The 27,775-nt window shown below is 50.7% G+C and overlaps 1 protein-coding gene across 1 annotated transcript in view; it reads right to left on the bottom strand.

Annotated features, from left to right (window-relative positions):
* LOC144685056 (SITS-binding protein) overlaps positions 1–27,775 on the bottom strand; it is a 228,798-nt gene that overhangs the window by 7,861 nt on the left and 193,162 nt on the right. The window contains exon 5 of the mRNA XM_078549590.1: positions 3,140–3,331. Coding sequence (XP_078405716.1) covers positions 3,140–3,331 — 192 coding nt within the window. The remainder of the gene's footprint in view (positions 1–3,139; positions 3,332–27,775) is intronic.

The raw sequence follows: 27,775 nt of genomic DNA, 5'->3' as shown, positions 1-27,775 counted from the left end.
ACCCCATCATGTCTGCACCAGCTCTCCAAATGAGCATTATGACCTAGTGCCATTGCCCTGCCTTTTCCCTGTACCCCTGCACATTGTTTCAATTCAAATAAGCATCTAATGCCCTCTTGAATGCCTCGATTGAACCAGCCTCCACCACACTTTCTGGCAGTGCATTCCAGTCTTGAACCATTCATTGTGAAAATGTTTTTTCCTCACAACACACTTGCTTATTTTGCAAATCACTAAATCTGTGCCCTCTCGTTCTTGATCCTTTTACAAGCGGGAACAGCTTCTCCCTATCTACTCTATCCAGCCCCCTCATGATTTTGAACATCTTTATCAAATCTCGTCTTAGTCTTCTTCTCTCCAAGGAGAACAGTCCCAACCTCTCCAATCTATCTTCATAGTTGAAGTTTCTCATCCCTTGAACCACTCTTATAGGCTCTTCTGCACGCTCTCCAATATGTTCACATCCTTCCTACAATACATTGCCCAGAACTGTACACAATGTTCCAGCTGAGGTCTAACGCGTTTCTTATATAAATTTAGCATAACCTCCCTATTCTTGTACTCTATGCCCCTACTAATAAATCCCAGGATATTATATGCTTTATTAACTGCTCTCTCCACCTGTCCTGCCACCTTCAATGATATATGCACATATATACCCAAGTCTTTCTGCTCCTGCACCCCCTTCAAAATTTCACCCCTTATTTTATATTGTCTGACAATGTTCTTCCGACCGAGATGCATCACCTCACACTTCTCTGTATTGAACTTCATCTGCCATCTATCTGCCCACTCCACTAACTTGTCTATGTTCTCTTGACGTTCCATACCATCCTCCTCACAGTTCACAACACTCCCAAGCTTCATATCATCCACAAACTTTGAAATTGTCCCCTGCACAGCTAGATCTTGATCATTAATATATATCAGGAACAGCAAGGGTTCCAATACCGACCCCTGGGGAACTCCACTTCAAACCTTCTTCAAGCCCGAAAAAATATCTATTGACCATTGCTCTCTGCTTCATATTTTTCAGCCAATTTTGCATCCACACTGCTACTGTCCCTTTTATCCCATGAGCAATAACTTCTCACAAGTCGGTTGTGTGGTATTGTGACAAATGCCTTTTCAAAGTCCATGTACACCACATCAACAGCATTACCCTCATTGACTTTTTCTGTTACCTCTTCAAAAAACTCCAGCAAGTTAGTTAAACATGATTTCCCCTTTAGAAATCCATGCTGGCTCTTCCTTGTCAGCCCATGTTTTTCCATGTGACTACCAATTATTATATCCCGAATAATTGTTTCTAAAACTTTTCCCACCACTGAAGTTAAACGGACTGGTCTGTAATTGCTGGGCTTATTCTTTCAACCTTTTTTGAACAAGGGCCATAATGTTTGCAATTCTCTAGTCCTCTGGCACCACCCCTGAGTCTAGGGAAGACTGAAAGATTATGGCCAGTGCCCGTGAAATTTCTATTCTCACTTCCTTCAATATCCTTGGATGCATCTCATCCAGTCCCAGTGCCTTGTCAACTTTAAGTACCAACAGCTTACTCAACACTTCCTCCTTATCAATTTTGAACCATTCTAGTGACAGGGTTTCCTCGTCTATCACCATGGCCTGGTTAGCATCTACCTTCTTAGTAAAGATGGATGCAAAGTATTCATTTGGCCCTACTCCTCCTTTTACCACTCTTTTACTATTTATGTGCCCATAGAAGACTTTGGGATTCCCCTTTATGTTGGCTGCCAGTCTTTTCTCATAATCCCTCTTTGCTTCTCTAATATTCTTTCTCACTCCCCTCTGGACCTCCTGTATTCCTCTTGGTTCTCAATTGTATTTTCTACCTGACACCTGTCATAAGCGCACTTTTTCTTCCTTATCCTAATTTCAATTTCATTTTTCATCCAGGGAGCTCTGGATTTGTTTGTCTTACCTTTCCCTTTTGATCGAATATATCTTGACCGTGCCCAAACCAATTCTTTTCTGCAGGTAGCCCATTGTTAGCTACAGTTTTTCCTGACAATCTTTCATTCCAGTCTATTTGGCCCAGCTCCGTTCTTGCCCTATCAAACGGCCCTTGTCCAGTTATATATTTTTACCCTGGATTGTCTATCATCCTTTTCTATCATCCTAAAACATACAATACAATGATCAGAGACAAAATAAAGGTCTTATACACTGTCCCATTAGAAACTGTCAGGACAGGTAAGCACAGGGTTAGATACAGAGTAAAGTTCTCTCCACACTGTCCCCAGCAAACACTCCCAGAGCAGGTACAGCACAGGGTTAGATATAGAGTAACGCTCCCTATGCACTGTCTCCATCAAACACTCCCACTGCAGGTACAGCATGGGGTAACATACAGGGTGTAGCTTGCTCTACATTGTCCTATCTAACCCTCCATGGACAGGCACAGCACGGGGTTAGATACAGAGTGAAGATCTCTCAACACGGTCCCCATCAAACACTCCCTGGACAGGTACAGCACGGGCTTAGATACAGGGCTAAGCTCCCTCTACACTGTCCCCATCAAGGACTCCCAGGACAGGTACAGCACGGGGTTAGATACAGAGTAAAACTCCTTTTACACTGTCTGCATCAAACACTCCCAGGGCAGGTCCTGCACGGGATTAGATACAGAGTAAAGCTCCCTCTACACTGTCCCATCACTGCCGGTGCTGCAGTAGCATTGGTTATATACAGAGTAAAGCTACCTCTACGCTGTCCCATCACTGCCGGTGCTGCAGTAGCATTGGTTAGATACAGAGTAAAGCTACCTCTACGCTGTCCCATCACTGCCGGTGCGGCAGTGGCATTGGTTAGATACAGAGTAAAGCTGTTTCTACACTGCTCACATGGTGTGCCTCTGCAAACTATGCCTAAATGCTCCTTCTGTACCAGTCTCTGACCAACTATTCTGTGGACTGTAAGAGTAACTGGTGAACGGGTTCTAGATTAAGGGCAGTGCTGTGAGATTGGGATCCCAAAGCGAGAGATTGTTTAAAACATGAACTGATAGCTGAAACTTCCAACTTGCTGGACTGAACTCGAGCTGGGTAACAGAGAGCTATGTGGATGCAGAGGTGACCATGTCAGAGCAAAGAGTGCAAAGAAATAAATGAGGACTTACAGGAGATGAGTTTGCTGTTGCTGGGAGACTAAGCCAGAATCTCTCCCTCCCTTCCTGTAGGGTCATCCGGAACTGGTTGGAGTCGATGCTGGTGTAAGGGGAGAGTGTTAAGGATAATTTTAGCTGCCGCAGGTCGAGGTATCTGCTCTGAGGAATGTGAGTCTTCCCTGGTGTGTCAAGCAGACTGTGTTCCTGTGAATGGGACAGCAAAGTAATTAAAGACCTGATAATCTTCAACAATTCAACTGATATAACAAAGTGCAAAGGGAGACGCATCGAGATAAATCATGACAGGCCAGGCACTAGTTTCAGATAAACCCTGTTGGATCCGAACCAAAAGGTTTTCACTGGTCCTGCACCCTCATCACAGCGAGTTGGGGAAGCATTTTGCACATCCTGAACTGAGTCACACAGTAAGATCCCACAAAGAGCAAACAGCAGAATAACAATTGATATGCTTTCTTTAAGTGATCAACGGTGCCCTGAAAAACTCATTGCTTCCCGTCACATTTCGTTACTGATCCACCAGACCAGGCTTTAACATGCGATCCGAAAGTAAAAACTTCTGACAGTGCAGCACTCCCTCAGTACTGACACTGCGGCAGTGCTGCAGCTCCTCAGTACTGACTCTTTGACATTGCAGCATTCCCTCAGTACTGACCCTCCGACACTGCAGCATTCCCTCAGTACTGACCCTCTGACAGTGCAGCACTCCCTCAGTTGTGGCCCTCTGGTAGTGAAGCATTCCCTCAGTATTGACCATCCAACAGTGCAGCATTTCTTCAGCACTGACTCTCCAACAGTGCAGGACTCCCTCAGTACTGACCCTCCAACATTGCGGCATACGCTCAGTACTGACCTTGTGACAGTGCAGCACTCCCACAGTACAGACCCCCCAACCCTGCAGCACACCCTCAGTACTGACCCTCTGACAGTGCGGTGCTCCTTCAGTACTGACCCCTGACGGTACGTGAATCCTTCTGTACTGAACCTCCAAAAGTGCGGTGCTCCCTCGGTGCTAACCATTTGAGAGTGTAGCACTCCCTCAGCATTGACCCTGTGACAGTGAAGCACTCCCTCAGTAGTTACCCTCCGACACTGTAGCGCTCTATCAATACTCACCATCTGACAGTGCAGCGCTCCAACAGTGCTGATCCTCCGACAGTGCAGTGCTCCCTCAGTACTGACCATCCGACAGTTTAGCATTCTCTCAACACTGACCCTCTGACAGTACATCACTTCCTCAGTACTGACCCTCCGGCAGTGCAGCACTCCCTCAGTACTGACAGTCTGATAGTGCGGCACTCCCTCAGTAATGACCCTCTGATAGCGTGGCAGACCACATTACTGACACTCCAACAGTATGGCACTCCCTCAGTACTGACCCTCCAATAGTGCAGCACTCCCTCAGCACTGACCCTCCAATAGTGCAGCACTTCCTCAGTACTGACCCTCTAACATTGTGGTGCACGCTAAGTACTGACCCTGTGACAGTGCAGCATTCCCTCAGTACAGACCCACCGACAGTGCAGTGCTCATTCAGAAATGACCCTCTGAAAGTGCGGCGCTCCTTCAGTACTGATCTTCTGATGGTGTATGACTCCCTCTGTACTGAACCTCCGACGGTGCAGCGCTCCCTCGGTGCTAACCGTCTGAGAGTACAGCACTCCCTCAGTACTGACCTTGTGACAGTGCAGCACTCCCTCAGTAGCTCCCCTCCAACAATGCAGTGCTCTCTCAGTACTCACCAACTGACAGTGCAGCGCTCCCTCAGTACTGACCCTCAGACAGTGCAGACCTCCCTCTTACTAACACTGTGAAAGCGCATCCTTCCCTCTGTACTAATTCTCTGACAGTGCATCACTCCCTTACTACTGACTCTCTGACAATGCAGCACTCCCTCAGTACTGAACCTGTGACAGTGCAGCCCTCCCTCAGTACTGACACTCTGACAGTTTAACATTACCTCAGCACTGACCCTCTGATAGTGCAGCACTCCCTCAGTACCGACTCTCTGACAATGCAACACTCCCTCAGTACTGACCGTGTGACGGTGCAGCCTTCCTTCAGTACTGACTGACCGAGAGTGCAGCGCTCCCTCAGTACTGACACTGTGATAGTGCAGCACTCCCTCAGTACAGACCCACCAACAGTGCAATGCTTGTTCAGAAATGATCCTCTGACAATGCGGCGCTCCTTCAGTACTGACCCTCTGATAGTGCAGTGTTCTCTCAGTACTCACCATCTGACAGTACAGCGCTCCCTCATTGCTGACCCTCAGATGGTGCAGACCTCCCTCATGCTAACCCTGTGATAGCGCATCCTTCCCTCTGTACTAATTCTCCAACAGTGCAGCACTCCTAAGTACTGACCCTCCAAAAATGCAGCACTCACTCCATACTGATGCTCCGACACTGCAGTGCTCCCTCGGTACTGACCCTCTGACAATGCAACACTCCCTCAGTACTGAACCCGTGACAGTGCAGCCCTCCCTCAGTACTGACCCTCCGACAGTTTAGGATTCCCTCAGCACTGACCCTCTGACAGTGCAGTACTCTGTCATTACTGACCCTCTGAAGTCCAATATTCCCCCAATACTGACACTCGGACAGTACGGCATTCCCTCAGTTCTGATCCTCCAATGGTGCAGCATTACCTCAGCAGTGACCTTCCAACATTGCGGCATACACTCAGTACTGATCCTGTGACAGTGCAGCACTCCCTCAGTGCTGACCCTCCAACATTGTGGCACACGCTCAGTACTGACCCTGTAACAGTGCAGCACTCCCTCTGTACTGACCCTTTCACAGTACGGCCATCCTTCAATACTGACCCTCTGACAGGGCAGCACCCCCTCAGTACTGACCCTCTGACAGTTCATCACTCCCTCTGTTCTGAACCACCGACGCTGTGGCGCACGCTTGGACACTGACCCTCAGATAGTGCTGTGCTCCTTCTGTGCTAACCCTCTGACAGTGCAGCACTTCTTCAGAACTAAACATCTGACAGTGCGGTACTCCTTCAGTGCTAACCCTGTGATAGTGCAGCCCTCTCTCTGCTGTGATCCTCCAACAGTGCAACACCCCAACGTACTGACCCTCCAACAGTGCAGCACGCCTTCAGTACTGACCCTCTGACACTGCAGTGCTCCCTCAGTACTGACCCTCTGACAGTGCGGCATTCCTTCAGTACTGACCCTCTGACGCTCCAGTGCTCCCTCAGTACTGACCCTGTGAAAGTACAGCCCTCCCTGAGTACTGACCCACCAACAGTACAGCACTCCCTCAGTACTGATCCTCCGACACTGCAGTGCTCCCTCAGTACTGACCCTCTGACAGTGCAGCTCTGTCTCACTACCCACTCTCTGACAGTGCAGTACTCCCTCAGTATTAAACCTCTGACATTGAAGCACTCCCTCAGTAGTGACCTTCTAGCAGTGCAGCGCTCCCTCAACAGTGACACTCGGACAATGCGACACTCCCTCGGTACTGACCATCCTACAGTGCGGCAATCCCACATAAGTGACCCTCTTACAGTGTAGCACTTCCTCAGTACTGACCCTCTGACAGTGCGGCACTCCCTCAGTACTGTCCCTTTCACAGTACGGCCATCCTTCAATACTGGCCCTCTGACAGTTCATCACTCCCTCTGTCCTGAACCACTGACGCTGTGGTGCATGCTTGGATACTGACCCTCAGATAGTGCTGTGCTCCTTCTGTGCTAACCCTCTGAGAGTGTAGCACTTCTTCAGAACTAAACATTTGACAGTGCGGTACTCCTTCAGTGATAACCCTGTGATAGTGCAGCCCTCTCTCTGCTGTGATCCTCCAACAGTGCAACACCCCAACGTACTGACCCTCCAACTGTGCAGCACTACCTCAGTACTGACCCTCCGACAATGCAGCACTACCTCAGTACTGACGCTCTGACAGTGCAGCACTCCCTCAGTACTGACCCTCTGACAATGCCGCCCTCTGTACTGAGGGAGTGCTGCACAGTCAGTCTCAGTAGTGAGGGAGTGCTGCATTGTCGCAGGGTCAGTTGTGAGGGGGTGCTGCACTGTCAGAGGGTCACTTCTGAGGTCAGTACTGAGAGTGCAGCACCCCCTCAGTACTGACCCTCTGACAGTTCATCATTCCCTCTGTCGTGAACCACCGACGCTGTGGCGCACGCTTGGATACTGAACCTCAGATAGTGCTGTGCTCCTTCTGTGCTAACCCTCTGAGAGTGCAGCACCTCTTCAGAACTAAATATTTGACAGTTCTGTACTCCTTCATTGCTAACCCTGTGACAGTGCAGCCCTCTCTCTGCTGTGATCCTCCAACAGTGCAACACCCCAACGTACTGACCCTCCAACGGTGCAGCACTCCTTCAGTACTGACCCTCTGACACTGCAGCACTCCTTCAGTACTGACCCTCTGACACTGCAGTGCTCCCTCAGTACTGACCCTCTGACACTGCAGAACTACCTCAGTACTGACCCTCTGACAATGCCGCCCTCTGTACTGAGGGAGTGCTGCACAGTCAGTCTCAGTAGTGAGGGAGCGCTGCACGGTCAGAGGGTCAGTAGTGAGGGAGTGCTGCACTGTCGCAGGGTCAGCTGTGAGGGGGTGCTGCACTGTCAGAGGGTCATTTCTGAGGTCAGTACTGAGAGTGCAGCACCATCTCAGTACTGACGCTCCGACAGTGCAGCACTCTATCAATACTGACCCTCTGACAGTGTAGTGCCCCTCAGTGCTGACCCTGTGACAGTGCAGCACTCCCTCTGTCCTGAACCACCGATGCTGCGGCGCTCCATTGGATACAGGCGCTCCGATAGTGCAGTGCTCCTTCAGTGCTAACCCTGAGAGTGCAGCACTTGTTCAGAATTGACTCCCTGATAGTGCAACACTCTTTCAGTACTAGCCCTGTGACAGTGTAGTCCTCTCTCTGCACTGATCCTCCGACATTGCAAAACTGCCCCAGTACTGACTCTCCAACAGTGCAGCACTACCTCAGCACTGAACCTCTGACAGTGCAGCGCTCCCTCCGTACTAAGCCTGTGACGGTGCATCCTTCCCTCTGTACTAATCCTCGGACAGTGCAGCACTCCTCAATACTGACTCACCAACAGTGCAGCACTCCTACAATACTGACCCTCTCCTAGTGCAGCACTCCTACAGTCCTGACCCTCCGACAGTGCAGCATCCCTCAGTACTGACCCTCTGACAGTGCAGTGCTACCTCAGTACTGGCCCTCAGAATGTGCAGTGCTCCCGCTGTACTGACCTCTGATAGCGCAGTGCTCCATCAGTACTGACCATCTGAATGTGCAGTGCTCCCTCAGTACTGCATTCTTCCCTCTGTACTAATCCTCTGACAGTGCAATACTCCTCGGTACTGACACTCCAATAAAGCAATACTCCCTTTGTACTGACCCTCCAACACTGCGGTGCTCCCTCAGTGCTGAACGTCTGACAGTGCGGCACTCCTTCAGTGCTAACCCTCTAACAGTGCAGCCCTCCCTCAGCGCTAACCCTGTGACAGTGCATCTTTCCCTCGGTACTAATCCTCTGAGAGTACAGCACTCCCTCAGTTCTGACCTTCCGACACCACAGTCCTCCCTCACTACTGATGCTCTGGCAATGCAGCCCTCCCTTAGTACTGACACTCTGAAAATGCAGCACTCCCTCAGTACTGACCCTCTGACAGTGCAGCGCTCCCTCCATACTGACACTCTGATAGTGCAGCGCTCCCTCAGTACTGACACTCAGACAGTGCGGCACACCCTCAATACTGACCCTCCAATAGAGCGGCATTCCCACATTGCTTAACCTCCGACAATGCGGCATTCCCGCAGTACTGACCCTCCAACGTTGCGGTGGTCACTCAGTACTGACCCTCTGATAGTGCAGCGCTCCCTCAGTACTGACATTCTGAAAGTCGGCGCTCCCTCAGTACTGACCTTCCAACAGTGCAGCACTAACCCTGTGATGGTGCATCCTTCCCTCTGTACTAATCTTCTGACAGTTCAGCACTTCTCAATACTGACTCTCCAACAGTACAGCATACACTCCATACTGACCCTTCGACACTGCAATGTTCCCTCAGTACTGACCTTCCAACATAGAACCATAGGACCATAGAAAAGTTACAGCACAGAAGGAGGCCATTTGGCCCATCTTGTCCATGCTAGCCCGAGGACACCCAGGTGCCCTTTCTAATCCCACCTTCCTGCACCCGGCCCATAGCCCTGCAGCTGACAGCGCTTAAGGTGCAGATCCAGGTACTTTTTAAAAGAGTTTAGAGTTTCTGCCTCTACCACCAACTTGGGCAGCGAATTCCAAACACCCACCACCCTCTGCGTAAAAAAGTTCTTCCTCATGTCCCCCCTACACCTTCTGCCACTTATCTTGAATCTATGTCCCCTGGTTCTAGAATTCTCCACCAAGGGGAACAATTTTATCCTGTCTACTCTATCTATTCCCCTCATAATTTTGTACACCTCAATCAAGTCACCTCTCAGCCTTCTTTGTTCTAAGGAAAATAACTCCAACCTATCCAACCTCTCCTCGTAGCTACACTTTTCTAACCCTGGCAACATTCTTGTAAACCTCCTCTGCACTCTCTCCAGAGCTATTACGTCCTTCCTGTAATGTGGTAACCAGAACTGCACACAATACTCATGTTGTGGCCTCACCAGTGTTTTATACAATTCCAACATTATATCCTTACTTTTATATTCTGTACCTCTGCCAATGAAGGAGAGCATTCCATATCCCTTCTTTACAACCTTGTCTACTTGAACTGTTGCCTTCAGGGTCCTGTGTACTTGTACGCCAAGATCTCTCACTTCATCCACCCCTCTTAGTATATTCCCATTTATTGCATAATCCCTGTAACTGTTTGACCTCACACTTCTCTATGTTAAAATCCATCTGCCACTTTACCGCCCACTCCAACAATATCATTTTGGAGCTTATGGCTATCCTCTACACTATCCACTACTCGGCCAATCTTCATGTCATCTGCAAATTTCCAAATCGTGTCCCCCACGTTCACGTCCAAATCGTTAATATATAACACAAACAGCAAGGGTCCCAACACCGTGCCCTGTGGAACACCACTTGACACAACTTTCCATTCGCAAAGGCATTCACCAACCATTACCCTTTGTTTCCTGTTACAAAGCCAACCTTTTATCCAGTTTGCCAAATTACCCTGAATCCCATGGGCTTTTACTTTCCTGACCAATCTGCCATGTGAGACCTTGTCAAATGCCTTGCTAAAATCCATGTACACTACATCCACTGCACTACCTTCATCAACCCTTCTTGTCACTTCCTCAAAGAATTCAATCAAATTTGTGAGGCAAGACCTTCCTTTAACAAATCCATGTTGACCATCCCTGACTAGTCCATGCCTTTCCATATGACAGTTAATCCTATCTCTCAGGATTGATTCTACTAATTTGCTCACCACTGATGTAAGACTAACTGGCCTATAATTGTTTGGCATTTCCTTTGATCCCTTTTTAAACAATGGAACTACGTTTGCATTTCTCCAGTCCTCCGGTACCTCCCTTGTATCTAGTGAAGATTGGAAAATCATCCTCAGAGCATCTGCTATCTCCTCCCTGACTTCCTTCAGCAGCCTTGGAAACAATCCATCTGGCCCCGGTGACTTATCAACTTTCAAGAATTTCAACCCTTCGAGTACATCCTCTCTCTTTATGACTATCCCATCTAATATCTCACAGTGTTCCTCCTGGACTACTATGTCTACATCCTCCCTTTCCTTTGTAAACACTGAGACAAAATATTCATTCAAAACCCTTCCCACAGCCTCTGCATCTACACACAAGTTTCCATCTTCATCTCTGATAGGTCCTACTTTTTCCTTAACTAACCTTTTAGCATTAATGTATTGGTAAAACCTCTTTGGGTTATCTTTAACTTTACTTGCTAATCTTTTTTCATGCCCTCTCTTTGATTTCCTTATTTCCTATTTTACTCCGTCCCTGCACTTCCTATATTCTCCTAGGCTATCTGCAGTGCTTAGTTCTTTGTGCCTATCGTACGCTTTCTTTTTCTGTTTGATCTTCCCCTGTATTCCTCTAGACAACCAGGGAGGTCTAGATTTGGCAGTACCACTCTTATTTTTGTAGGGGACATGTCTACTTTGTACAATTAGTATCTCGCTTTTTAGTGCTTCCCACTGTTTTATCCTCCAGCAGTGCTGTCCAGTCCACCTCAGCCAACTCTCTTCTCATTTCTGCAAAATTTGCCTTCCCCCTGTTCAAGACTTTTACTCCTGCCTTATCTCTGTCCTTTTCCATAGTAATGCTAAATCTAACTGAATTGTGATCACTGTCCCCGATATGGTCGCCAACTGTCACTTCACCCAATCGCCCTCCTTCGTTTCCCAAGACTCGGTCTAGAATTGCATCTTCTCTCATTGGATTTGTCACTAATTGGTTGAAAAAGTTTTCCTGGATACACTGCATGAATTTTTCTCCCTCAGTGCCCCTTATATTGTTTGAATCCCAGTTGATTTTAGGATAGCTGAAGTCTCCTACTATTATTGCCCTCTTGTTCTTACAAGCAGAAATTTGCCTACATATTTGTTCTTCTATCTTCTTTTCACTATTTGAGGGTCTGTAGTATACTCCCAGTAGTGTGACTGCCCCTTTTTTATTTCTAAACTCAATCCATAAAGCCTCTTTTGTTGACTCATTTCATATATCATCCCTTCTCACAACTGGAATTGATTCTTTAACCATTAGTGCTACCCCCCGCCCTCCTTTTTTATCTCCTACTCTATCGTGTCTGAAGACTCTATAACCAGGGATATTTAGCTGCCAGTTTTGTCCCTCCTTTAGCCAGGTCTCCATTATAGCAATGACATCCTGCTGCCATGTGTCTACCTGTGCCCTTAACTCATCTACCTTGTTTGTAATACTCCTTGCATTGAAGTATAAACAGTTTAACCCCGTCAATTTCCCTTGCTGGACACTTTTTAAACTTTGCTTCTCCTGTAACTCCATGTCTGTCACAACATCCCTAGCTAATGTTCTACCTCCATTTTTCTGATCTGAATCTGACCTATCTGATCCTACTCCTGGGATCCCATCCCCCTGCCACACTAGTTTAAATACTCCCCAACAGAACTAGCAAAAGCCAACGCAAGGACACTGGTCCCAGCTCTGCCTGGGTGCAGCCCATCCGGTTTGTACAGGTCCCACCTCCCCCAGAACCGGTCCCAGTGCCCCAAGAATCTGGATCCCTCCCGGCTACACCATCTCTCCAGGCACAGTGCAGCACTCCTCCAGTACTGATCCTCCGGCACCGCGGTGCTCCCTCAGTACTGACCCTTTGACAGTGCAGCCCTCTCTCAGTACTGACCCGCCAACAGTACAGCACTCCCTCAGTATTGATCCTCCAAAAACACTGCAGCGGTCCCTCAGTACTGACACTGACAGAGCACTGCTCCCTCAGTGCTGACCCTCTGACATTGCACCGTTCCTTCAGTACTGACCCTCCGACAGTGTGGCTCTCCTTCAGTATGATCCTCCGACAGTTCATCATTCCCTCTGTCCTGAGCCACCGATGCTGCGCATTGGATACTAACCCACAAATAGTGAAGTGGCCCCTCGGTGATAACCCTGAGAGTGCAGCACTTCTTCAGAACTGACTCTCTGACAATGCAGCACTCCCTCAGTGCTAACCCTTTGACAGTATGGTACTCCTTCAGTACTAACCCTTCGACAATGCAGCCCTGTCTGTGCACTGACCCTCTGACAGTGCAGCACTCTTCAGTACTGACCCTCCAACAGTGCAGCACTCCCTCAGTACTGGCACTCCGATGGTGCAGCACTCCCTCAGTCCTGACCCTCTGAGGGTGAAGCACTCTCTTAGTACTAATCCTATGAAGGTGCATCCTTCCCTCTGTACTAATCCTCTGACAGTGCAGCATTCCTCAGTACTGGCTCTTCGACAGACCAGCATTCCTTCTGCACTGACCATCCGACACTGCAGTGCTCCCTCAGTACTGACCTTCCAACAGTGCAGCACTTCCTTAGTACTGACCCTCTGGCAGTGCGGTGCTCCCTCAGTACTGACCCTCTGACAGTGCGTACTCCCTCAGTACTGACCCTCTGACAGTTCAGAGTTCCTTCAGTGCTGGTCCTCTGTCAGTGCATCACACCCTCGACGATGTGGCCCTCCCTTGGATACTGAGCATCCGATAGTGCAGTGCTCCCTCGGTGCTAACCCACTGAGAGTACAGCACTTCTTCAGAACTGACTCTCAAGAAAGTGCAACACTCCCTCAGAACTAGCCCTTTGACAGTATGGTACTCCTTCAGTACGAACCCGGTGATGGTGCATTGTTCCCTCTGTACTAATCCTCTGACAGTGCGGCACTCCCTCAGTACTGACCCACTGACCGTGTTGCAACCCTCAGTACTGACCCTCTGACAGTGCAATCCTCTGACTGCACTGATCCTCCGACAGTGCAGCACTCCCTCAGTACAGCCTCTCCAACAGTGTAGTACTCCATCAGTACTGACCTTCTGACAGTGCAGCGCTCGCTCAGTACTGAACCTCTGACTGTGCAGTGCTCACTCAGTGCGGACACTCTGACAGTGCAGTGCTCCCTCATTGCTGGCGCTCGAACATTCCGGCACTCCCTCAGTACTGACCCTCCTACAGTGCAGCCCTCTCTCTGCACTGATCCTCCAACAGTGCAGCACTCCCTCAGTACAGACTCTCTAACAGTGTAGCACTCTATCAGTACTGACCTTCTGACAGTGTAGCGGTCACTCAATACTGAACCTCTGACGGTGCAGCGCTCACTCAATGCGGACCCTCTGACAGTGCAGTACTCCCTCATTGCTGACGCTCGAACATTCGGCACTCCCTCAGTACAGACCCTATGACAGTGCGGTACTCCTTCAGAACTAACCCTGTGACAGTGCAGCCCTCGCTCTGCACTGAGCCTCCAACAGTGCGCCATTCTCTCACTGCTTATCTCCTGACAGTGCAGTGCTCCCTTAGGACTGACCCTCCGATGTTGCTGCACTCCCTCAGTACTGACCCTCAGAGTGCAGCACACCCTCAGGACTGACTCTCCGACAGTGCAGCACTCCTCAGTACTGGACCTCCGACAGTGCAGTGCTCCTTCAGTACTGACCCTAAATCAGTGCAGCCCTCGCTCTGTACTGACCTTCCAACAGTGCAGCATCCCTCACTACTTACCCTCCCACGACACTGCAGCGGCCCCTCAGTACTAATACTCTGACAGAGCACCGCTCCCTCAGTACTGATCCTCCAACAGTGCAGTGCTCGATCAGTACTGACCCTCTGACAGTGCAGCAGTCCCTCACTATTGAACCTCTGACAGTGCAAGACTCCCTCAGTATTGAACATCTGACAGTGCAGCACTCCCTCAGTAGTGACCTTCTTGCAGTGCAGCGCTCCCTCAGTACTGACCCTCCTACAGCACGCTCCCTACAGTAGTGACCCTCTGACAGTGCGGTACTGCCTCAGTACTGACCTTCTGACAGTGCAGTGCTCCCTCAGTACTGAACTTTTCACCGTACGGCACTCCTTCAGTACTGACCCTCTGACAGTGCATCACACCCTCTGTCCTGAACGATGCGGCCCTCCCTTGGATGCTGAGCCTCCAATAGTGAAGTGTTCTCTCGCTGCTAACCCTCTGAGGGTACAGCACTTCATTAGAACTGACTCACTGACAGTGCAACATTCCCTCAGAGCTAGCCCTTTGACAGTGTAGTCCTCCCACAGTACTAATCCTCCGACAGTGCAGCACTCCTCAGTACTGGCTCTTCAACAGTGCAGCACTCCTTCCGTACTGACTGTCCGACACTGCTCCCTCAGTACTGACCTCCCAAAAGTGCAGCACTCTCTCAGTACTGATCTTCCAAAAGTGCAGCACTCTCTCAGCACTGACCCTATATCAGTGCAGCCCTCGCTCTGTAGTGACCCTCTTAACAGTGCAGCATCCCTCACTACTTACCCTCCCACGGCACTGCAGCAGTCCCTCAGTACTGGCACTCTGACAGAGCACCGCTCCCTCAGTACTCACCCTCCGACAGTGCTATGCCCAATCAGTACTGACCCTCTGACAGTTCAGCACCCCCTCAGTACTGAACTTCTCACAGTATGGCGGTCCTTCATTACTGACCTTCTGACAGTACATCACACCCTCTGCCCTGAATGATGTGGCCCTCCCTTGGACACTGAGCCTCCGATAGTGCAGTCTTCCCTCAGTGCTAACCCACTAAGAGTGCAGCACTTCTTCAGTCTGACTCACTGACAGTGCAACACCCCCTCATAACTAGCCCTTTCACTGTGCGGTACTCCTTCAGTACTAACTCTGTGACGATGCATCGTTCCCTCTGTAGTAATCGTCTAACAATGCAGCATTCCTCAGTACTGACCCTCTGACCGTGCAGCACTCCCTCAGTACTGACCCTCTGACCGTGCAGCACTCCCTCAGTACTGACCCTCTGACAGTGCAGTGCTCCCTCAGTACTGACCCTCGGAGAGTGCAGCCCTCCCTCAGTACTGACCCTCTGACAGTGCAGCCCTTTCTCTGCACTGATCACCCGACAGTGCAGCATTCACTCAGTACTGACCCTCCAACAGTGCAGCGCTCCCTCAGTGCTAACACTGTGACGGTGCATCCTCCCCTCCGTAGTAATCCTCTGACAGTGCAGCGCTCCTCAATATTGACTCTACGACAGTGCAGCACTCCTACAGTACTGACCCTCCGACACTCCATTGCTCCTTCAATACTGACCCTGTGACAGTGCAGCCCTCCTTGAGTACTGACCCACCAACAGTACAGCACTCCTTCAGTACTGACCCTCCAACACTGCAGTGCTCCTCAGTACTGACCCTCTGACAGTGCAGCTCTGCCTCACTACTGACCCTCTGACAGTGCAGTACTCCCTCAGTACTGAACCTGTGACATTGAAGCACTCCCTCAGTAGTGACCTTCTGGCAGTGCATCGCTCACTCAGCACTGACCATCCTACAGTGCGGCAAACCCACATCACTGACCCTCTTACAGTGTAGCACTTCCTCAGTACTGACCCTCTGACAGTGCGGCACTCCCTCAGTACTGATCCTTTCACAGTACGGCCATCCTTCAGTACTGACCCTCTGACAGTTCATCATTCCCTCTGTCCTGAGCCACCAACGCTGTGGCGCACGCTTAGATACTGTGATAGTGCTGTGCTCCTTCTGTGCTAACCCTCTGTGAGTGCAGCACTTCTTCAGAACTAAACATTTGACAGTGCGGTACTCCTTCAGTGCTAACCATAAGACCATAAGGCATAGGAGCAGAAATTAGGCCATTCAGCCCATCGAGTCTGCTCCACCATTCAATCATGGCTGATAAGTTTCTCAACCCCATTCTCCCGCCTTCTAACCCTGTGATAGTGCAGCCCTCTCTCTGCTGTGATCCTCCAACAGTGCAACACCCCAACGTACTGACCCTCCAACAGTGCAGCACTGCCTCAGTACTGGCCCTCTGACAATGCCGCCCTCTGTCCTGAGGGAGTGCTGCATAGTCAGTCTCAGTAGTGAGGGAGCGCTGCATGGTCAGAGGGTCAGTGCTGAGGGAGCGCTGCACTGTCAGGGTGTCACATCTCAGGTCAGTAATGAGAGTGCAGCACTACCTCAGTACTGACCCTCCGACAGTGCAGCACTACCTCAGTGCTGACCCTCTGACAATGCCACCCTCTGTACTGAGGGAGCGCTGCACAGTCAAAGCCTCAGTAGTGAGGGAGTGCTGCACTGTCAGAGGGTAAGTAGTGAGGGAGTGCTGCACTGTCAGAGGGTAATTAGTGAGGGAGTGCTGCACTGTTAGGGGGACAGATGCGAGGGGGTGCTGCACTGTCAGAGGGTCACTTCTGAAGTCAGTACTGAGAGTGCAGTACCATCTCAGTACTGACAATGTGGCAGTGCAGCACTCCCTCAGTGCTGACCCTCTGACAGTGCAGTGCTCCCTCAGTTCTGACCCTCTGACAGTGCAGTGTTCCCTCAATGCTGACTCTGATAATGCAGTACCCCCTCAGCACTGACCCTCTGACGCTGCAATGCTCCCTCAGTATTGATCCGCCAACATTGCGGCACTCCCTCAGTACTGACCCTCCGATAGTGCAGCACTCCCTCGGTACCAACCTTCCGACAGTGCAGCGCTCCCTCAGGTCTGACCCTCCGTTAGTGCAAGACTCCCTCAGTGCCACCTCAGTATTGACCCTCAGATAGTGCATTACTCCCTCAGTACTGACCCTCTGACAGTACAGTGCTCCCTCAATATTGATCCTCCACAAGTGCAGCACTCCCTTAGTTCTGACCCCCTGACAGTGCAGTGATCCCTCACACTGACCCTATGACAGTGTCGTGCACAATTCACCATCTCAGTTCCACAATCAGTTGCAGGCTCCTCCAGCAAGCTTCCGGTCTGACTGGGAGGCTCTTCTGTCAATCAACATGACCCCGGGCAGGAATCTGTCAAAGTGAAACTGTGCACACTGTGATGTTGAAAACTACACAACATGCAGGCAGTACCGAACCTCCGGCATTCCCAACACAAATGCTTGCCCCTGTCTCCACAGCCCACTCCTGGCAAGATTGCTCCCACCCTACCTGGATGTCTCCTGTGAACTCAGCTAAAGATAATGGGAAAAACGCACGTAGCTGGGTGTCAGGAAGAGGAAGCCATTCAGCTCTTTGAACCTGTCCTGTCATTCTTTTAAATCAAGGCTGATTGGTAGCGTCATACCATCCGCTCACTTTGAGGGCAATTAAGCCCATTAATGTGCAATTGTCTCCGATTTTTCATGGCCTGTCCAACCTTGTAGTTGGTGGACAGGCGAGTAGGCCAGGCGCCTTTACATTTTTCATCAAACCTCATCCAAGGGCGGGATGAAATTTCCATGATGAAATAAAATAAAAATAAATACCTGTGGACAGCAATTTTATTAGGTATGTTTTCAGGGGCTTGATTGTGATGCATAGACATTTTCTTGCAGCTTTTTAAACCTTTATTTAATCATTTGAAGGCCTGCAGCTCCCTGAGGCAGCTATCTGCCTTCAGGGAGCTTTCTTGCAGCACTCACCCACATCCGTGATGCCGTCATCTCCCGCTCTCTTCCTGCTCGCAACCCGGCAGCGCTGAGCTTTTCAGTGCGCGTTTCATCACGGTTGGCGGTCCATTTCCCAACCAGTCCTGAGCCCATTAGTCACGCGCGCCTGCCAAGGGTAAAATTCAGGTCCATGTGTATTTTGGACCCATTTCGAAGGAATGTTTCAAAACTAATCTGGAGGTTAGATACTATCTTATAAGGGTATCTGGCATAGCAAGAGTGAATGTGGAGCTGGGAAACTGTACTGTCCACAGTGTGATCATGACCTGAGACTAAGGTCAGTTGGGGACTGGACTGAGACCTGTGTAGAATCAAGCATGCAATTAGCTCCTAGCTTGGCCTAAGCCTGTATATATGTACATAGTTATGTGTTATCAATGAACACTTCATGTTCAATCATACAAGACTCAGAACCTCTTTGTGAGACTTACTGAGCATAAAACATACAACATGGTGGCAGCTAATAGAAAAACCCAGGTCCTCAGAGAAGCTGGAACAGAAATTCAAAAGCTGGAAAATTGAAGGAGTAGCATTCTGACCTGACTGAAAGCACCTGAAGTGAAGACAGAGAAGGAGATCCATAGCAGAACTGGAAGCAGAAAGGCAGAAGGAAAAAACGCCACTGTGCAGCTGAGGACTCTACAAGATCTCGTGGAGATCCATTGAGAATGCCCACAGAGTGCAGAGTCAAAGGACTGAGCAGGTATCATCAAAAAATTCAGTTCTAAGCCAGGACTAGTTTAAATAGCTTTAGTGCTGAAAAAAAATCAAAGCAGCCCATTTCCGAAAGCACCATGGACAGCGTAGGTTCAGAATCAGCGCCATACCACATGGCGACCGAGAAAGAAAAAGAAGCGTAAGGTTTAAAAACCTCAGCCAAAGCCAGGAATCAATTGTAAATACCCGAAAATCCTCCAATATATCACAGGGAAGGCCCCAACACGTTGATTTAACAAATTGCTGCAAAAAAATAAACGCCAAAGAGGCTGGGGCTGCCATTGCCTTGGGAGCCTGCCAAAACATGACAAGCACAGGAAGACTTGTTGAGAAAACAGTTCCTGCACTACCATCTTTAAATCCCACACAACATTTAAAGCTGTACTCACCTGAACTTTAAAGCAGGCATGGACAACAAGTCAACATTACCAGACCAATTTAGGCTGATCCAAGGGGCAGACACAAAATTGGGGACTTTGGTGGAAAGGATTCTTAAGATACATGAGAACCTCAGGATTAGATAAAGATAGAAGCTGAACAAATGAATACACAACTATATTCAGTAGGTCTGATAGCTGATGATATTATTGTGAGACAAGGAATAAACAAATCCTTAGATAAATTTGATGATGTTCTAAAATCATTTGATACATACTCTAATCTAAGAAGCAAAATTTTAGAGAGAGTGAAATTGAACAAAGGTAACCAACAGCTCAGAGAATTGGTTAACACTTTTATAAACAAATTATGCAGATTGGCTGAAGACTATGACTACGGTGGCCTTAAATCGGAGCTCATAAGGGACAGAATTGTTGTCGGCGTGGTTGATGATATCCTTTCAGAGAAATACAGACCAAGGGAGTTCTGACTCGAGAAAAGGTCATCCAAATAATCAGGCAATCTGAAATCTACCAACAGCACTCAACAAAATTACATGGCGACAGCAATAGATGGCACAGAGCAACTCCAACTGTCCAGCAAGTAATGCAACAAAGGGGCAGAGAGACTCCAGGCCAATGGAGGTAATACCCAAATAGACAACAAGAGGATTGTGACCATGCCAGTGACGTGGAACCAAATGACACCACAGGTGCGAGCAACATCCAGGAATCTCAGCACAAAGTTTAAATTACAACCAACTTGGATGCTTCAGAAAGCCATACAAAGCTAAGACACAGTGAGGGAGTGCGAGAGGAGCACTAGGGCCATTAACAGGGAGAGAGTGAGCTAGGAGCAGCGGGGCCATTAACAGGGAGAGAGCGAGAGGAGCAGCGGAGCCATTAACAGTGAGACAGCAAAAGGAGCAGAAGGGCCATTATCAGTGAGAAAGCGAGAATGGCAGTGGGGCCTTTAACAGTGAGAGAGTGAGAGGAGCTGGAGGGCCTTTTAGTGTGAGAGAGCAAGAGGAGCAGCGGGGCCTTTAACAGTCAGGAAGCGAGAGGAGCAGCGGGGCCGTTAACAATGAGAGAGCGAGAGTAGCAAGGGGGCCTTTTACTGTGAGAGGGCAAGAGGAGCAGCAGGGCTTTTAACAGTGAGAGAGTGAGTGGAGCAGCAGGGTATTTAACAGCGAGGAAGCAAGAGGTGCAGCGGGACCATTAACAATGAGAGAGTGAAAGAAGCAGCAGGGCCTTTATCCATGAGAGAGTGAGAGGAGCAGTGGGGCCTTTAACAGTGAGAGAGCGAGAGTAACAGGGAGGCCTTTTACTGTGAGAGAGCAAGAGGAGCAGCAGGGCCTTACAGTGAGAGAGCGAGAGGAGCAGCAGGGTATTTAACAGTGAGGAAGGAAGAGGTGCAGCGGGGCCATTAACAGTGAGAGAGTGAGAAAAGCAGCAGGGCCTTTATTCGTGAGAGAGCAAGAGGAGCAGTGGGGCCTTTAACAGTGAGAGACCAAGAGGAGCAGTGGCGCATTTAACTGTGGGAGAGCGAGAGGAGCAGAAGGGCCATTAACAGTGAGGGAGTGACAGGAGCATTTCGGCCATTAACAATGGGAGACCGAGAGAAGGAGCGGGGCCATTAACAGTGAGACAGCACGAGGAGCAGTGGGGCATTTCACTGTGGGAGAGTGAGCGGAGCAGAGGGGCCTTAAACAGTGAGAGAGCGAGAGAAGCAGTGGGGCCATTAACAGTGAGAGAGCGAGAGGAGCAGTGGAGCCATTAACAGTGAGAGAGCGAGAGGAGCAGTGGGGCCTTTAACAGTGAGAGTGTGAGAGGAGCAGTGGGGCCTTTAACAGTGAGAGAGCGAGAGGAGCAGCGGGGCCTTTAACAGTGAGAGAGCGAGAGGAGCAGTGGGCCCTTTAACAGTGAGAGAGCGAGAGGAGCAGTGGGGCGATTAGCGTTGTGAGAGTGAAAGGAGAAGTGGGGTCATTAACAGTAAGAGAGTGGTAGGGGCAGTGGGGCCTTTAACAGCGAGTGAGCGAGGGGAGCAGTGGGGATTTAACAGAGAGAGAGCAAGAGGAGCAGTGGGGCCTATAACTGCGGGAAACCGAGACATGCATCGGAACCTTTAACGGTAAGAGAGTAAGAGTAGCAGCAGCGCCATTAACAGTGAGTGAGCGAGAGGGACAGCGGGGCCAGTAAGAGTGCCAGTGCGAGAGGGGCAGTGGGGTCTTTATCAGTGAGAGAGGGAGCAGCGGGGCCTTTAACAGTGAGTGAGCCAGAGGAACAGTGGGGCCTTTAACAGTGAGAGAATGAAAGGAGCAGTGGGGCCTTTAACAGTGAGAGACCAAGAGGAGCAGTGGGGTCTTTAACTGTGGGAGAGCGAGAGGAGCAGAAGGGCCATTAACAGTGAGGGATTGACAGGAGCATTTCGGCCATTAACAGCGGGAGACCGAGGGAACGATAGGGGCCATTAACAGTGAGAGTGCAAGAGGAGCAGTGTGGCCTCTAACAGTGAGAGAACGGGAGGAGCAGTGGGGTCTTTAACAGTTACAGAGCAAGAGGAGCAGTGGGGATTTAACAGTGAGAGAACGAGAGGAGCAGTGGAGCCTTTAACAGAGAGAGAGAGCAAGAGGAGCAGAGGGGCCATTAACAGTGAGAGAGGGAGAGGAGCAATGGGGCCTATAACTGCGGGAAACCGAGACATGCATCGGAGCCTTTAACAGTAAAAGAGTAAGAGTAGCAGCAGCGCCATTAACAGTGAGTGAGCAAGAGGGACAGCGGGGCCAGTAAGAGTGAGAGTGCAAGAGGGGCAGTGGGGTCTTTATTAGTGAGAGAGGGAGAGGAGCAGTGGGGCCTTGAACAGAGAGAGAGTGAGAGGAGCAGTGGAGCAATAAACCGTGATGGAGCGAGAGGAGCAGAAGTGCCTTCTACAGTGAGAGAGGGAAAGGAGAGGCGGGGCCATTCACAGTGAGAGAGCGAGAGGAGCAGTGAGGCCAATAACAGTGGGAGAGCGAGCGGAGCAGAGGGGCCTTAAACAGTGAGAGAGCGAGAGGAGCAGTGGGGTATTTAACTGTGGGAGAGAGAGAGCAGCAGAAGGGCCATTAACAGTGAGGGAGTGACAGGAGCATTTTGGCCATTAACAGCGGGAGACCGAGAGAAGCAGCGGGGCCATTAACAGTGAGAGAGCGAGAGGAGCAGTGGGGCATTTAACAGTGAGAGAGCGAGATGAGTAGTGGGGCCATTAACAATGAGAGAGCGAGAGGAGCAGTGGGGCATTTAACAGTGAGAATGCAAGAGGAGCAGTGGGGTCTTTAACAGTGACATAGCAAGAGGAGCAGTGGGGCATTTAACTGTGGGAGAGCGAGAGAAGCAGTGGGGCCATTAACAGTGAGAGAGCGAGAGGAGCAGTGAGGCCATTAACAGTGAGAGAGCGAGAGGAGCAGTGAAGCCATTAACAGTGAGAGAGCGAGCGGAGCAGAGGGGCCTTAAACAGTGAGAGAGCGAGAGGAGCAGTGAGGCCATTAACAGTAAGAGAGTGGGAGGGGCAGTGGGGCCTTTAGCAATGAGAGAGCGAGAGGAGCAGTGGGGCCTTTAACAGTAAGAGAGTGGGAGGGACAGTGGGGCCTTTAGCAATGAGAGAGCGAGAGGAGCAGTGGGGCCATTAGCAATGAGAGAGTGAGAGGAGCAGTGGGGCCTTTAACAGTGAGAGTGCGAGAGGAGCAGTGGGGTCTTTAACAGAGAGAGAGTGAGAGGAGCTGCAGGGCCTTTAACAGTGAGAGAGTGAGCGGAGCGGCGGGGCCTTTAACAGTGAGTGAGCCAGAGGAATAGTGGGGCCATTAACACAGAGAGCAAGAGGAGCAGTGGGGCCTTTAACAGTGAGAGAGTGAGAGGTGCAGCGGTGCCATTAACAGTGAGAGAGTGAGAAAAGCAGGAGGGCCTTTATCCGTGAGAGACCAAGAGGAGCAGTGGGGTATTTAACTGTGGGAGAGTGAGAGGAGCAGACAGGCCATTAACAGTGAGGGATTGACAGGAGCATTTCGGCCATTAACAGCGGGAGACCGAGAGAAGGAGAGGGGCCATTAACAGTGAGACAGCACGGGGAGCAGTGGCGCCTTTAACAGTGAGAGAGCAGGAGGAGCAGTGGGGTCTTTAACAGTGAGAGAGCGAGAGGAGCAGTGGGGCTTTTAACAGTGAGAGTACGAGAGGACCAGTGGGGCGATTAGCAGTGTGAGAGTGAGAGGAGAAGTGGGGTCATTAACAGTAAGAGAGTGGGAGGGGCAGTGGGGCCTTTAACAGCGAGTGAGCGAGAGGAGCAGTGGGGATTTAACAGTGAGAGAGCGAGAGGAGCAGTGGGGCCTTTAACAGAGAGAGACCGATAGGTGCAGTGGGGCCTTTAACAGCGAGAGAGCGAGAGGAGCAGTGGGGATTTAACAGTGAGAGACCGATAGGTGCAGTGGGGCCTTTAACAGTGAGAGAGCGAGAGGAGCAGTGGGGATTTAACAGTGAGAGACCGATAGGTGCAGTGGGGCCTTTAACAGTGAGAGAGCGAGAGGAGCAGTGGGGATTTAACAGTGAGAGACCGATAGGTGCAGTGGGGCCTTTAACAGTGAGAGAGCGAGAGGAGCAGCGGGGCAATTAACCGTGATGGAGCGAGAGGAGCAGAAGTGCCTTCAACAGTGAGAGAGGGAAAGGAGAGGCGGGGCCATTCACAGAGAGAGATCGAGAGGAGCAGAGGGGCCTTTAACAATGAGAGAGCGATCGGAGCAGCGGGGCCTTTAAGAGTGAGAGTGCGAGGGGAGCAGTGGGGCCTTTAACAGTCAGAGAGCGAGAGGAGCAGTGGGGCCTTTAACAGTGAGAGTGCGAGAGGAGCAGTGGGGCCTTTAACAGTGAGAGAGCGAGAGGAGCAGCAGCGCCTTTAACAGTGAGAGAGTGAGCGGAGCGGCGGGGCCTTTAACAGTGAGTGAGCCAGAGGAATAGTGGGGCCATTAACACAGAGAGCAAGAGGAGCAGTGGGGCCTTTAACAGTGAGAGAGTGAGAGGAGGAGCGGGGTCTTTAACAGTGAGAGAACGAGCGGAGCAGTGGGGTATTTAACAGTGAGAGAGCAAGAGGAGCAGCGGGTCCATTAACAGTAAGAGATTGAAAGTGAAATTCACATTGAGAGAGCGATAGGAGCAGCCGGGTCTTTAACAGTGAGAGAGGGAGAGGAGCACCGGAGCCATTGACAGTGAGACAGCGAGAGGAGCAGCGGGGCCAGTATCATTGAGAGATGGAGAGGAGCAGTGGGGCCTTTAACAGTGAGAGAGAGTGAGCCGAGCAGCGGGGCTTTTAACAGTGAGGAAGCGGCAGGAGCAGTGGGGTCTTTAACAGTGGAAGAGTGAGAGGAGCAGTGGGGCCTTTAACAGTGAGAGAGGGAGAGTAGCAGTGGAATCTTTAACAGTGAGAGAACGAGAGGAGCAGTGGGGTATTTAACAGTGAGAGAATGAGAGGAGCAGTGGGGCCTTTAGCAGTGAGAGAGGGGGAGGAGCAGTGGGGCCTTCAAGAGTGAGAGAGCTAGAGGAGCAGTGGGGCCTTTAACATTGTGAGATCGAGAGGAGCAGTGGGGCATTTAACAGTGAGAGAGCGAGCGGACCAGCGGGGACTTTAACAATGTGGGGGCCAGAGGAACAGTGGGGCCATTAACACTGAGAGAGCAAGAGGAGCAGTGGGTCCATTAACACTGAGAGAGCAATAGGAGCAGTGGGGTCTTTAACACTGAGAGAGGGAGGGGAGCAGCGGGGCCTTTAACCTTGAGAGAGGGAGAGGAGCAGCGGAGCCATTAACAGTGAGAGAGTGAGAGGGGCAGCGGGGCTATAAACAGTGAGAGAGCGAGAGGGGAAGCGGGGCCTTTAACAGTGAGAGAGCGAGAAGGGCAGTGGTGCCTTTTACTGTGAGAGACCAAGAGGAGCAGCAAGGCCTTTAACATTGAGAGAGCGAGAGGAGCAGCAGGGTATTTAACAGTGAGGAAGCAAGAGGTGCAGCGTGGGCCATTAACAGTGAGAGAGCGAGAGGAGCAGTGGGGCCTTTAACAATGAGTGAGCGATAGGAGCAGTGTGGCAATTAACCATGATGGAGCGAGAGGAGCAGCAGTGCCTTCAACAGTGAGAGAGAGAGAGGGATAGGAGCAGTGGGGCCTATAACTGCGGGAAACCGAGAGGTGCAGCGGGGCCAGTATCATTGAGAGATGGGGAGGAGCAGCGGGGCCATAAACAATGTTAGATCGAGAGGAGCAGTGGGGCCCTTCACAGTGAGGGAGCGAGAGGAGCAGCAAGGCCTTTAACAGGGAGGGAGCAAGCGGGGAAGTGGGGCCTTTAACAGTGAGACAGCGGGCGGAGAAGTGGGGCCTTTAACAGTGAGAGAGTGAGCAGAGCAGCGGGGCTTTTAACAGTGAGAGAGCGAGAGGAGCAGTGGGGTCTTTAACAGTAGAAGAGTGAGAGGAGCAGTGGGGCCTTTATCAGTGAGAGAGCGAGTTGAGCAGCGGAGCCTTTAACAGTGAGAGAATGAGAGGAGCAGTGGGGTCTTTAACAGTGAGAGAACGAGAGGGGCAGTGGGGCCTTTAGCAGTGAGAGAGGGAGAGGAGCAGCGGAGCCATTAACAGTTAGACAGCGAGAGGAGCAGCGGGGCCATTATTATTGAGAGATGGAGAGGAGCAGTGGGACCATTCACATTGAGAGAGTGAGAGGAGCAGTGGGGTCTTTAAAAGTGAGAGAGCGAGAGCAGCAGTGGGGACATTAGCAATTAGAGAGCAAGAGGAGCAGTATGGCGATTAATAGTGCGAGAGGGAGAGGAGCAGTGGCGCCTTCAAGAGTGAGAGAGCGAGAGGAGCAGTGGGGCCTTTAACATTGTGAAGTCGAGAGGAGCAGTGGGGCCCTTCACAGTAGGAGAGCGAGAGGAGCAGTGGGGCCTTTAACAGTGAGAGAGCAAGCAGAGCAGCGGGCCTTTAACAGTGAGAGAGCGGGCAGAGCAGTGGGGCCTTTAACAGTGAGGGAGTGAGCGTAGCAGCGGGGCTTTTAACAGTGAGAGCGCGAGAGGAGCAGTGGGTCCATTAACACTGAGAGAGCAAGAGGAGCAGCGGGTCCATTAAAAGTGAGAGAAGGAGTGGAGCAGTGGCGCCTTCAAGAGTTAGAGAGCGAGAGGAGCAGTGTGGGGATTAACAGTGAGGAGGAAGAGGAGCAGTGGGACCTTTAACAGTGAGAGAGTGAGAGAAGCAGCAGGGCCTTTATCCGTGAGAGAGCAAGAGGAGCAGTGGGGCCTTTAACAGTGAGAGAGCGAGAGGAGCAGCGGGGCAATTAACCATGATGGAGCGAGAGGAGCGGAATTGCCTTCAACAGTGAGAGAGGGAAAAGGAGAGGCGGGGCCCTTCACAGTGAGAGAGGGAGAGGGAGAGGAGCAGTGGGGCCTATAACTGCGGGAAACCGAGAGGTGCAGCGGTGCCTTTAGCGGTGAGAGAGTAAGATGAGCAGTGGGGCCATTAACAGTGAGAGATCGTGACTAGCAGGGGGGCCTTTTACTGTGAGAGAGCGAAAGGAGCAGTGTGGCCTTTAACAGTAAGAGAGCGAGAGGAGCAGTGGGGTCTTTAACAGTAAGAGAGCAAGAGCAGCAGTGGTGACATTAACAGTTAGAGAGCAAGAGGAGCAGCCGGGCCTTTAACAGTGAGAGAGAGAGGGAGACGAGCAGTGGGGCCTTTAACAGTAGGAGAGCGAGTGGAGCAGTGGGGTCTTTAACAGTGGGAGAGGGAGCAGAGCAGTGGGGCCTATAACTGCGTTAAACTGAGACGTGCAATGGAACCTCTAATGGTGAGACAGTAAGAGGATCAGTGGGGCCATTAACAGTGAGAGAGCAAGAGGGGCAGCGTGGCTATTAACATTGAGAGATCGAGAGGGGGCGCGGGGCAAGTAACAGTGAGAGAGCGAAAGGAGCACTGGGGCCTTCAACAGTAAGAGAGTGAAAGGAGCAGTGAGGTCTTTAACAGTGAGAGAGCGAGAGGAGCAGTGGCGCCATTCACAGTGAGAGAGCGAGAGGAGCTGTGTGGCAATTAACTGTGTTGGTGCGAGACGAGCAGCAGTGCTGTCAACAGTGAGAGAAGTAGCGGAGCACTGGGGCCGAAAACTGAGGGAAACCGAGACGTGCAGCGGAGCCTGTAACAGTGAGAGTGCGAGAGGAGCAGTGGGGTCTTTAACAGTGAGAGAGGAGCAGTGGGGTCTGTAACAGTGAGAGAGGAGCAGTGGGGTCTTTAACAGTGAGAGAGCGAGAGGAGCAGTGGGGTCTTGAACATAGAGAGCGCGAAAAGAGCAGTCGGGTCTTTAACAGTGAGTGAGGGAGAGGAGCAGTGGAATCTTCAACAGTG

The sequence above is a fragment of the Cetorhinus maximus genome, chromosome 9 (assembly GCF_964194155.1).
Source record: "Cetorhinus maximus chromosome 9, sCetMax3.hap1.1, whole genome shotgun sequence".
Classification (NCBI taxonomy): Eukaryota; Metazoa; Chordata; class Chondrichthyes; order Lamniformes; family Cetorhinidae; genus Cetorhinus; species Cetorhinus maximus.
Note: the sequence above shows the minus strand (reverse complement) of the source record. Positions and strands in the feature narration are given on the sequence as shown.